At 36.0% G+C, this 12,539-nt stretch overlaps 1 protein-coding gene across 1 annotated transcript; it reads right to left on the bottom strand.

The window, feature by feature from the left end:
* Window positions 1-445: 445 nt before the first annotated feature.
* LOC131619216 (uncharacterized) lies at window positions 446-1,750 on the bottom strand. The gene has a single exon (XM_058890339.1). The coding sequence runs from the start codon at window positions 1,748-1,750 to the stop codon at window positions 446-448; it is 1,305 nt and encodes a 434-aa protein (XP_058746322.1).
* Window positions 1,751-12,539: the final 10,789 nt, after the last annotated feature.

The following is a 12,539-nucleotide window of genomic DNA, read 5'->3' as shown; positions in this document are numbered from 1 at the left end:
AGTCCACTTTAAGAAGTAAACACCCCTTCTTCTTCCTCTTCGCCCAATCAAGAATTTCATTAACCATAAGCACTCCATCCATCATACTTCTACCCGGAACAAAAGCGGTTTGATTATTGGAGACCAATTTATCCACTATACATCTCATTCTAGCCGCTAGCATCTTTGCAATGATCTTATAAATACTCCCCACTAAGCAAATGAGACGATATTCGGACAAATCTTGCGGATTCTTCTTTTTAGGAATTAGAGCAAGAAAAGACGAGGTAATGGATTTAACAAGGGTACCTTTGTGATAAAAGTCGTTGCAACACTTCATAAAGTCTTCTTTAATGATGATCCAATTCCTTTTGTAGAACTCCAAAGAGAAACCATCCGGCCCCGGACTTTTGTTGCCATCACAAGACCAAATAGCTTCCTTCACTTCATCTTCTTCAAACGGTCTCTATAAAGCCGATGCTTCATCCAACGACAAAGTGTTGAGATTGATCCCTCTAAGTTCCGGTCTTAACAAACAATCTTCTTTGAATAACTTCTCAAAGTGCTTGAATGTGTGCTCTTTAATTTCATCAACACCCTCTAGTCTTCCCTCCGTAGCTTCAATAGAACAAATGACATTCCTTCTTCTCCTTTCCTTTAAAGAATTGTGAAAAAAACGAGTGTTGTCGTCACCTTCGGAAAGCCAAAGTTGTCTCGACTTCAATCTAAGAAAACCTTCCCGCTTATTTATGTTATCCCAAAAATCCTCTGCTACTTTAAATCTTTTAGTAACTACGTCATCCGGAACATTACCTGCAAAATGAACAAACATGTTATCTAAAGAGTGCATCTCCGTCGCATCACTATTGATTTTGAGATCAATCCACCCATAGACACTCTTGTTCCACCAAACAATCCGGTTTTTAAGAGTTTTCAACTTTTCGACCAAACAATAATCACCTCTTCCTTTGACTACTAACTTCTCCCATTCCTCCTTCACAAAGATATCAAAATCTTCATGTTTGAACCACATATTATTGAACTTGAAAGGTTTTGGGCCCCAATTCTTTCTATTGTCTTTCAACCAAATAGGCGTGTGATCGGACACATCCCTCTCGCCTATGTATTGTCCCTCCACCTTCCAATCCTCAACGAAACAATCCGATAGAAGAAATCTATCAATCCTACTCATAGACTTTCCATTGCTTCTAATCCAAGTGAACTTGCCTCCTATCGTAGGAAGATCCACCAACTCCATTTCCTCTATGAAATCTTTGAAAACCATTATCTCCCTCCTATAGTTATGACTTGAACTCCCAACTCTTTCTTCTACCGATGTAATAGAATTAAAATCTCCTCCAATGCACCACGAGCCCTTAACATTACAATTTTTGAACTCACAAATCCTCTCCCACGATCTCTTCCTCATGTTCACATCACAAGAAGCATAAACATTCACAAAGTAAATGAGTTTACCTTCCTTTTCCGCACAAAGACCTAAGAATCCCTCACCGCGAAAACTAAAAACAAGGTTGAGAAAATCCTTCTTCCACATAGTGAGGATGCCACCCGACGCACCATTAGCATCCAAAAAAGACCACTCCACTTGATTATCACCCCACATTTCTTTCACTACATTACTCTCCAATCCACTTAGTTTCGTCTCTTGTATAAAACAAACATCAACGTCTCCTTTTTGTATGTGATAACCTACTCTCTTCCTCTTGGCCCGACTACCTCCTCCTCTTAAGTTTAGAGAAAAAATAATCATTGGATAGAATGGTTATTGGTCCCCTTCAACTCCTCTCCCCCTTTGTTATCCCTCACTTCCATCTCCTTTATTTTAACTATTGGATCAAAACTGTCTGAAATATTCTTAATGCCTAGCTTGACCATAGAATTCCACAGCCCCTCCGCCACCTTATTCAACACACCATTTGAAATTCTTCTGTTGCAAACTTACATGCCTTTGCAATAGCATACCAAACTTACATGCCTTTAACTCATCTAAAGTTTTAGATCCTTGATCATCTATTATGCAACTTAAGAACCCAAATTTCACTTCTTAAAAAACTTGGGATTTAGAATATAGGCTAAAAGTGAGAAATCCAAAACGAATCTATTAATTAAGCATCACTGAATGGTAACACCAACATGTTTCAAGCCTTTTCTAGAAGAATAAAACATATAGTTCCAAAGACAAAATATAACTATAGGTACCGACAGTATTTTTTATGCATGTCACTTGTGTTGAAATTCATTAAAGAGTTGGAAGAAGTAATGACTGATGATGTTAAAATTTGTTAATGTTTTCATTAATAGGAGAAAAGTGGAAATGCTGATGAAGAGAACCTTCACGCATAATCCTTCCGGCGTACCTTTCCAATAAACTTTAGAATCATATTAATAGGTAAATGATTCAATCAAGTGGAGAGAAAATAGTGGGAGTGAGTTACTTAGTCAAAATTAGGTTTTGATGAGTGATTCATTATTAATTAATAATAATAATTAGGCTTAAATGCATTTTTGGTCCCGGTAAGTTAGTGAGTTTTTTATTTTTCGTTCTTGTAAGTATTTTTTCTTCTGAGTCCCTCCCTATATTTCGCTTTCGCGTTCGTTTTAATCCCTAAAATTAAAATCCGCAGGAAAATTCGTATGAAAATCCGCATAAAAATCCGCAGGAAACCTGCAGATTTTCTTGCGGATTTTGGCTTTAGGGACTAAACCAAAAGCAAAAAGTAAGATATAGGGACCTAGACCAAAAAAAAACTTACAGTGACGAAAATAAAAAACTCGCTAACTTACAGGGACCAAAAGTGCATCTAAGTCTAATTATTAATTCCACTAAAATTAACTCCCATAAAAATATGATGACCCTTTCAATTCACGATAAGTTTCCAACAATGCGCCACTTGAATTTAAAGGTGATATTAAAAGTAACATCAAAAAGTTTCTAAGATTGTGCATAAGCAAAGGTGTCTACGACTTGAACCTTTGTGTAGCAAGTAGAATTCCGATTTAACAAGAGTGACACAAATGTCTTGAACTCTATCTCAGACATCAGACTCACACACAACCTTTGTTAAGGTGTATTCCAATCGTCCGTGCTTTAATGGTCATGCACGTGTATCCCAGTTTAGTGAAGGCTCTAGAAATTCTGCCTCAAAATTCCATAGGAACTGACCTCAGTTCCACAATTACATAGGTGAGTCTATCAAGAGTACTCTTGTAGCCTAGGTACTCCCTCATATAGAGTATATATCTCATTAAGAGTTTCTATTATCTCGTCCTCTTATTGCTTTAAGATTCATGCTTTTCTTATTTACTCTAGCATGATCGCCTCATATTACTCACAACTTGTTATTACCCATTAAACTTATTTCTTGGGATTTCCAATCATTTAGGCCGGGTTACCATTATGAGCAACTCATATTACTATAGGCATTAGTCTCATCTTATATGATGTACCATAGACTTTGTCTTTAGCTAATCCTTTCGTCAACGGATCTGCTAAATTTTCATCAGTGCGTACATGATCCACTCTTACAGATCCTTTAGAGATACAGTCTCTAACAGTGTTGTGCTTTCTTCTAATTTGACGTCTTTTAACATTATAATAACGGTTCTCGATTTTAGCAATAGTCGTGGCACTATCGTAATGAATCAACAAAACTGGCATATGTTTACCCATAAGAGAATCTCAGCTAGCAAGCATTTTAACCAACTTGCTTCTTCACTAGCATTTGTTAATGCTATCATTTCAGACTCCATCGTGGACTGAGCCAGGATAGTTTGTTTCTTTGATTTCAAAGATACAGCTCCTCCAGCTATGTTGAATACATAGCCACTAGTAGCTTTGGAATCATCTGATAAGGTATTCCAATTTGCATCACTATATCCTTCAAGTACAGCAGGAAATCTTTGATAGTGCAAACCAAGATTCATTGTCTTTTTAAGGTACTGTATGACTCGCTCAATAGCTTTCTAATGCTCATTACTCGGTCTACTCGTAAACATGCACAGTAATCCTATGACATATGCAATGTCTGGTCTAGTACAATCAGTTGCATACCTAAAACTGCCAATGATGCTTGCATATTCTGTTTGTTTAACACTTTCACCATTGTTCTTAAACAGTTTCATGCTTGGATCGTATGGTGTGCTCGCTGGTTTACAGTCAAAGTAATTATATTTCTTTAAGATCTTTTCCACGTAATGTGATTGATCCAAAGAAAATCCTTGCCCAGATCTTGTGATCTTGATACCAAGAATCACACTCGCTTCTCTGAGGCCTTTCATATCAAAGTTGTTGCACAACAATGATTTCATATCACTAAAAGCCTGAATGTTTGTCCAAATATGAGTAGATCGTCTACATATAGACATGATAGTGCAAATACGATTCTCAGATTTGTAATAAACGCATTTTTCACTTTCATTCACTTTGTACCCATTTAAATTCATTAAGTTATCAAACTTTTCATTCCATTGCTTAAGAGCTTCCATACAAAGACTTATCTAACTTGCAGGCCTTGTTTTCTTGTCCATGGATCACAAACCCTTCTGGTTGTTCCATATAGATTTCTTCTTCTAAGTCACCATTTAAAAAAGGATGTTTTAACATCAACTTGGTGTACTATTAAGTTATAAATAGAAGCTATTGAAATAAGCACCCTAATGGATGTAATCCCAGTGACTAGAGAGAAGGTTTCGAAGAAATATATACTTTCTCTGTCTAAAACCCTTGGCTACAAGAGTTTTAGTTTTTTTTTCAAAACTCATTTACAACCGATTGGTTTGCAACCAGGAGGCAAGTCTACCAAGTGCCAGGTCTTGTTAGATTCTATAGATTCTATCTCATCATTAATAGTTTCTTTTTCAACACAGACAAAACAATCTTCAATTGCTCATCATGATCCTCTTCACTCTTGGAATAGATCAAAATATCATCATTAAACACAACAACAAACTTGTCCAAATACTAATGAAAAATATTATTCATGTATTTCGTAAATACACCAGGAGCGTTAGTCACACTGAAAGGCATCACATAATACTCAGAGTGACCATACCTTGTCCTAAAAGCAGTCTTCTGAATATCTTCATCCTTCATACGAATCTAATGATACCCAGGCCTCAAATCAATCTTACTAAATACACACGCACCAACCAATTGATCCCTCAAATCATCAATCCTCGGAAGTGGATACTTATTCTTAATCGTCGCCTTGTTCAGTTGTCTATAATCCACACAAAGTCTCATAGTACCTTCCTTCTTCTTAACAAACAAAAGAGGTTCAGCCCCGGGTGACACACTCTGACGAATAAACCTCTTCTCGAGCAAATCCTCAAGTTGACTCTTCAACTCTTTCAACTCAGATGCTAAGATCCAATATGGAGCCATAGATACCAGACTCGCTCCAGGATCTTAGTCGATCGTAAACTCCACCTCACGTTCTGGCGGTAAATCACTTACATATTCAGGAAATATGTAACACCCCAATTCTACCCAATAATTTATTCAAAAATCAGAGTATAAAAATTCTAAACACACACATGGGATATCACATTTCAACATTTAAATCATTTACGGCATACACGACTTCATCATAGATGCATAGCACCTTTAATCATAAGGGAAAAATTTATAACAAATAATTCAACCCATAAAAGTCATTTCATCAAATAAAGTTAACCACGCAGCGGATTCACAAACTTCTCGGAAGATGCAAGTTAAATCATAGAATCTTCACAAAACAACTTCAAATTACAATTAAATTGCAAAACATCATAAAAATTCAGCAAAACAAAATTAATAAAACATGTGTTTGTCCCCCCGAGTGCTACGTATCAGAGCGACAACCGACTCGACTCACGGCGGCTAATCTTCACTCACTGCCATCACCTGCACGTTACTAGTATAAAGACAACGTCGAAAAAAATAAAGGGTGAGATATCAAACCATATAAATAGAGTTATGATAAATAATATATTCAGGTTAAAGTCATAATACTCATCACTTTGCGGTAAAATCGTTATCGTTCAATTCACTTTGCTATTTCAACCAAAACGACACACGTCACAATATTATACATGTATTCATATTCAAGTCACGGTAATTCACCTAAGTTCATACATCAAATCACATAAATTCATAATCGTACAAAAATGAAATGCGACTCTAACAAATGAAAAGGCATGTGGTACCCAAGGCTTCATCCCCCATCCCCAATTGCCAATTATTAGAGGCATTCAACAGGCATAAGCCTTCGTCATAGTTTGACAATCCAGGTCGTCACAAAATGCAATTCATGCGACTCAATGAACGCAATATCACAAATATATCCACCACAAAAATCTTCACGAGGCATACGCCCATATCACAAATGTTACCAATAATTAGAGGTAACTCATCGTCACTTTATTTCATGCACTTCACGATAATTCACAATAGTTCATCGTATCATAACACCACATTATATCATGACAACGAATCAATGACAATAATTCACCAACGATAAATCAACACGGATAATTCACGCAAACATCGTAATAGTTCACAAAATACGTCGCGTCGCAACATCACAAGAACACCACAAAGACCACAGTTATCGGACTATCCCCGAAAACTCCTAATATTATTCTACTCGCTATATATTTCCTTTCCACTATTTATTTCGGTCTGCAAACTAAATTAACACTGCCAGCAATCATGCAGAACTACAAAACCTATTAATAATATTGTCTTTGTTTCTATTGTTATTTTGAACATACCTGCTACATTAATTATACTGCTAACTTCTATTTCATTCTATACAAATACCTGCTACTGAAATTGGTCATTTAAATGCTACTTCATTTTAATTTATATAAACTTATATGTGGCCAACATTCTAATTCTGCAGGTTATCTATCCACTTCTGTGTAATTAATTATATGTAGTACTTAAATTATACTAAGTAATTTTTCTAGTACCTACATTATCCTAATTAGAATACATGGTACAATGAAAATACAATTTAAGTTGGGACCCTCATTCCCACCACATGATGTCCGTCCCACAAGGGATTCTCCAAGGCAAGGGCGCCCGCCCCACTTGATGGGCCTCCCGTCCCCATGATGTGTGGGACCGTCCCATTCCCTCTCAAAATAGGGACGTCTGTCCCTCCTATACGGCCCCCGTCCCATTTGTTTTTCTTACTCTTCCAGACTCATACACTCTTCGTCCTCTTGATTAACCTCACTAAAAAACGTTCCAATTTTTAGAGAAGTCACCACCACAACATCACAGAGTTATTCTCACCACAAAAAATATTCATCAATCAAAATTTACAGACAGCACACCAATCAATAGTCACATAGCAGAATTTTCACATACGATTCACAAAAGTTCAACACAGTAACACCACAATTACCAAAATCTTCCCAAAGCATTGAGATAATATTAGTACCCTAAACCCCCCATACAGTTCATCATAACCCCATTTTTAGAGCAAGAACTCCATCCTTACCTTGGATTGGAGACCGCTCTAAAATTTCCGGTCGAATTTCATAGCTTTTGGCTTCGCATAATTCTTTTGTTTTCCTCTTCACGGAAAAGCTCTCTATATCATCACCAAACCTCGTTCCTCTTTTCCTTTCTTCTTTCTGCCACGACACCAAAACCTAACCTCTCTGTTATTTCTTATTTTTCCTTATAGTATTATAATTCCACTTAAAATAATATCAATTGTATCATTCACATTGGGCTTACTCTTGGCACACCTCTACATTACTAACACTAACCAAACCAACTCAATTAAATAAAATATTTCAATATAATAATATTATTTCTAATATTATTTTCCTGACTAACCGATTAAATAGTTCGACTTTAAACTTAACAGTTCCAAATCAACATACTAATCTGATTACGCCTCTTAGAATCATACCGATAAATCTCAACTTCGACAATTTTCAATAATTAAATAATTAATTAAATTCGGGGCGTTACAAAATACCTCTAGAAAATCAGGAACTATTGCTAATTCACCAATCGTTTGTTTTTCACGGATATACAAAGTTGCCAACAACATAAAAAACACAATACCATCTTACACAAACTCATCCACTTACTTAGCAAACAAAATAAATTTTCCTCAACACCAGTTTCAAGAAAGATAACCATCTTATCAAAATAGTTGATATAAACATGATTGTATCCCCCTTTTTGATGATGACAAACAATTGAAGCTTTATGATCAATGTTGCTTTAGCAATGAGAAAAGCTCCCCCTTAATCTATGCATCCATGAATAAGAGTTGTTTTGCATATGTAAAATTTTCTGCAACTTTTGAACCATACAACAACCATATACCATAACTTTCTCCCCCTTTGTCATTAGCAAAAAAGATGGAAAAATTATGCAAGAAGGTAACTTGAAAACGGTAAAATTATAGGAATAAACGGAAGTGAAGTTATAGCATACAAAACACACATAATACATAATAAAACAAAATATAGTACTTTAACGAACATAACATAGTGCGTAATGGACGGAAACATAAAATAGCGCATGTTACACTATTGGAAAGCATAGAACCTACTAGACTAAAACATAAAGACATAAGAAACTAAAAGCATAGAACACAGAAGAACATAAATTAGCCACTTTCATTCATTTCTTCATTGCCTTCTCCCACTTGGTCATCCTCTTCTTCACTCTCAATTTGGTTTTAGTAGATTTATTTGAGAGAGGCTATGTCTTGATGCATGGCGGCATGTTCCGAGGCATTGCGGAGGTCCATTTGGTGAAGTTTGTTGTAGATGAGTTCCAAGGTATATTCACCTTCGGGAGCGAGTGGTGGTGCGACCACATCTTCGGCATCCGTATGTTTGAAATCCCCATCAACATCCTTAAAAATTCCCATATTTTTCGAACATGTGTTGCTAGAAATAATGCTAGTCCTCCCCATGGTTTTTGAAGCTCCCCGACGTACGTCAACACCACATGCATCCACAATTAGAGTGATAGCTCTAGCATAAGGTTGTCCTCCGAACAACCCTTTTTAATATCCCATGTGTCTCAAAATCACATAAGCCCGATTAATTTTCAGATTATGCTTTATTGCAAACATCAGCTGCATCTCAATAGTGTCGACCTTTGTGTAGTTACCACCCTTAGGAACCAACACATACACTAAAAATTAGTGTAACATACGGTCGCTTACCGAAAAAATTTTGCTTGACAAGAAGAGTTTAGTGGATTTTGACCGATCTTGGCGGGCATAGAATTCCTCACGAGTAATTCGACAGATACTAAAGTAATAATCCAGCATGTTGAAATTTGCCCAACTAGGTTCGCCGGGAGTGAAACCACAAACGATTCTTTCACCTTCGGAAGGCACTCCTAAGATGTTTCCAAACTCTTCCAAAGATAAAATAATTCTCTTGTTGTTAACCTTAGTCTTAAGAACACTACTAGGGGTAATGGTTAGATTAGCATAAGATTCTCTAATTAAGTCAAGAAAGTACAACCCAAAATTTGATACAAACCCATCTACTTTCTGATATTGTAACATCTCAGGAAAGATAAAGCTAGGTGGGGAGAAGGCATCAAGCTTACCATATTTTGGAAGAAGAATACCCCTTTGCTGAAGATGTGTTAAGAGCCTTTTGGATTTTTGAGGTTGCTCATTGTTAGAATCTGAGTTATGAGAGCTTTCAACAATGGGTGCCTTTCCTTTGGAATGTCTTGAAGGAGCCATGAAAAACGTTTTTGGAAAGAATTAGGGTTTGGTGTGTGATTTTCGGATTTTGGTATGTATGGGAAAATAAGTGATTTTCATAAAAAGCTTATTTTGGGTTTAGTGAGAAGGATGGTGTTTTATAAGGGTTTTGTTAAAGTGGTATTTTATGATGATAATGTTGGAAGTGGAGATTTAGGAGTGGGCAATTAAGAGGTTTGAAGGAGTTGATTGACCAAGGGAAGGTAGGTCGAAGAGTAGTTGAAAAGGAATGAATGTGTTGATCAACATTAAAAAGCACTTTTCATATAGAAAGAGAAAGCTTCAATTCAAAAAATAGCAAGAAAATAAAAAACGCGTACAGGAAATCGATTTCCCATATAGGGGTAATCGATTTCCACTACTTACTCAGCCTAACCACAACAACGCAGAAAGAGAATTTTTTACTCAGGAAATCGATTTCCCATAATGTGGTAATCGATTTCCACAAGACAATTTTCAAAAAAGATAAAAACACTAGCTTTATTACTCTTGATTTTCTAGACATACATAAATACAAAGTCACATAGCATGTTGATAACATACTCAGGTAACATATGAAGAAAAAAATTCCATAAAAACATATTATATCATAATTTTCACAAATGTTGTGAAAAATTATAGAAAGCTTAAATAAAATAAGTACGTGTACCGTTCATATTATGTCGTTTTCATCCAAAATTCCCAATTCCCGACGAATTTTGAAGAATGGTTCTCGTGCCAATGGTTTTGTGAATATGTCCGCGAGTTGATTATGAGTATCTACAAAAGTAACTTCTACGCCACTTTTAAGACCATGATCTCGTAGGAACTAATGTCGGGTGTCAATATGTTTGGTTCTAGAGTGCATGGCCGGATTCTTTGTAATATTGATCGCACTTGTGTTGTCACACTTTAGAGAAATGAATCCAAGCTTTACGCCATAGTCACTAAGTTGTTGTTTTAACCATAAGATTTGAGTGCAACAACTTTCTACTACAATGTATTCTGCTTCAGTCGTGCTAAGTGCGATACAAGCTTGTTTCTTGCATGACCATGATACTAATGCATTTCCGAAGATGTGACATGTTCCACTTATACTTTTACGATAAGTTTTGCAACCTGCATAATCCACGTCAGAATAAACAAGTAAATTACACACACTACCTTTTCGATACCATAGACCGACATTCGTTGTTCCCTTCAGATATTTCATGATTCTTTTTACCACCAAGAGATGAGATTCCTTTGGATTTTCTTGAAAGCGGGCACATAAACAAACACTAAACATTATGTCAGGACGGCTTTCCGTCAAATATAATAATGACCAACCATACCTCGATATTTTGTAATATCTATCGAAACACTGAATTCATCTTGATCTACATATGTACCGGATCCCATTGGTGTAGACATTGTTTTACAATTTTCCATGTCAAATCTTTTCAACAATTCTTTGCAATACTTGGATTGATTGATGAAGATGCCATCCTTTAATTGCTGGATTTGTAATCCAAGAAAATAGTTCATCATACCCATCATAGAGACATAGACATGTCGAATTCTCCTTGCATTATTGATGAGAATTCTTCACATAATTCTTTGTTTGTTGAACCGAATATGATGTCGTCAACATAGACTTGAACTAACAACGTATGATTTTTAATTTTCTTTATGAACAAAGTCTTGTCAGCTTTACCTTTTCCAAAACCTTTTTCGCATAGAAAGTTGCTAAGACGATCATACCATGCTCTTGGTGTTTGCTTTAAACCATAGAGAGCCTTTTTCAACTTGAAAACATGTGAGGGATTCTTGAAGTCGTCAAATCCCGGGGGTTGTTTGACATAGACTTCTTCATTGATGTATCCATTCAAAGAATGCACTCTTGGCGTCCATTTGAAAAAGCTGAAAATTTAATGAGCAAGCATAAGCAAGTAAAAGACAAATAACTTCTAACCTTGCAACCGGAGCGAAGGTTTCTTCAAATTTGATCCTTCTTCTTGATTATATCCTTGAGCCACCAACCTTGCTTTGTTTCGAACAATTATACCATTCTCATCAAGCTTGTTCTTAAACACCCATCTTGTACCTATGATGTGTTTATCACTTAGTCTAGGAACAAGTTCCCAAACTTGATTCCTTTCGAATTGATTTTACTCTTCTTACATAACAATTATCCATTGATTGTCTCCTAAGGCTTCATCAACTTTGGAAGGTTCAATTTGAGAGACAAACGCCATGTTTAAGCAAGCATCTTGAAGATTTAGTCTTATTGTAACGCCTTGACTAATATCACCAATGACTTTATCAACTGGATGATCTCTATGAGTTCTCCATTCCTTAGGTAGATCATTGACATTTGACTCTTGTTGAATATGTTCTACTTGATTCTCCAATTTATTCTCATTGTTGACTTTGGAAGTATCTCGTCGAGGCTCCAGTTGATTTTCATTGTTAATTTTTGAAGCATCTCCGTGATTCTCCGATTAATTCTTATTATTGATTTTGGAAGTGTTTCTTGAGGAATTACTACAAGATTGTCTTTGTCATTGTTTAAGACAAAGCACTTGCATCCAAAAATGTGAAAGTAAGCAATATTTGGTTTCCTTCCTTTAAAAAGTTCATATGGAGTCTTCTTTAAGATAGGTCTAATATTAACTTTATTACTTACAAAACATGTTGTGCTTACCGCATCCGCACAAAAGTATTTTGGAAGATTTGAATCACTTAGCATTGTTCTTGCAAGTTCCACAAGTGATCTATTATTTCTTTCCACTACTCCATTTTTTTGAGGAGTCCTTGGTGCCGAGAAATTAT

This window comes from Vicia villosa, linkage group LG7 (assembly GCF_029867415.1).
Source record: "Vicia villosa cultivar HV-30 ecotype Madison, WI linkage group LG7, Vvil1.0, whole genome shotgun sequence".
NCBI lineage: Eukaryota > Viridiplantae > Streptophyta > Magnoliopsida > Fabales > Fabaceae > Vicia > Vicia villosa.
The sequence above is the reverse complement of the archived record's forward strand: the minus strand, read 5'-3'. Positions and strand labels throughout refer to the sequence as shown.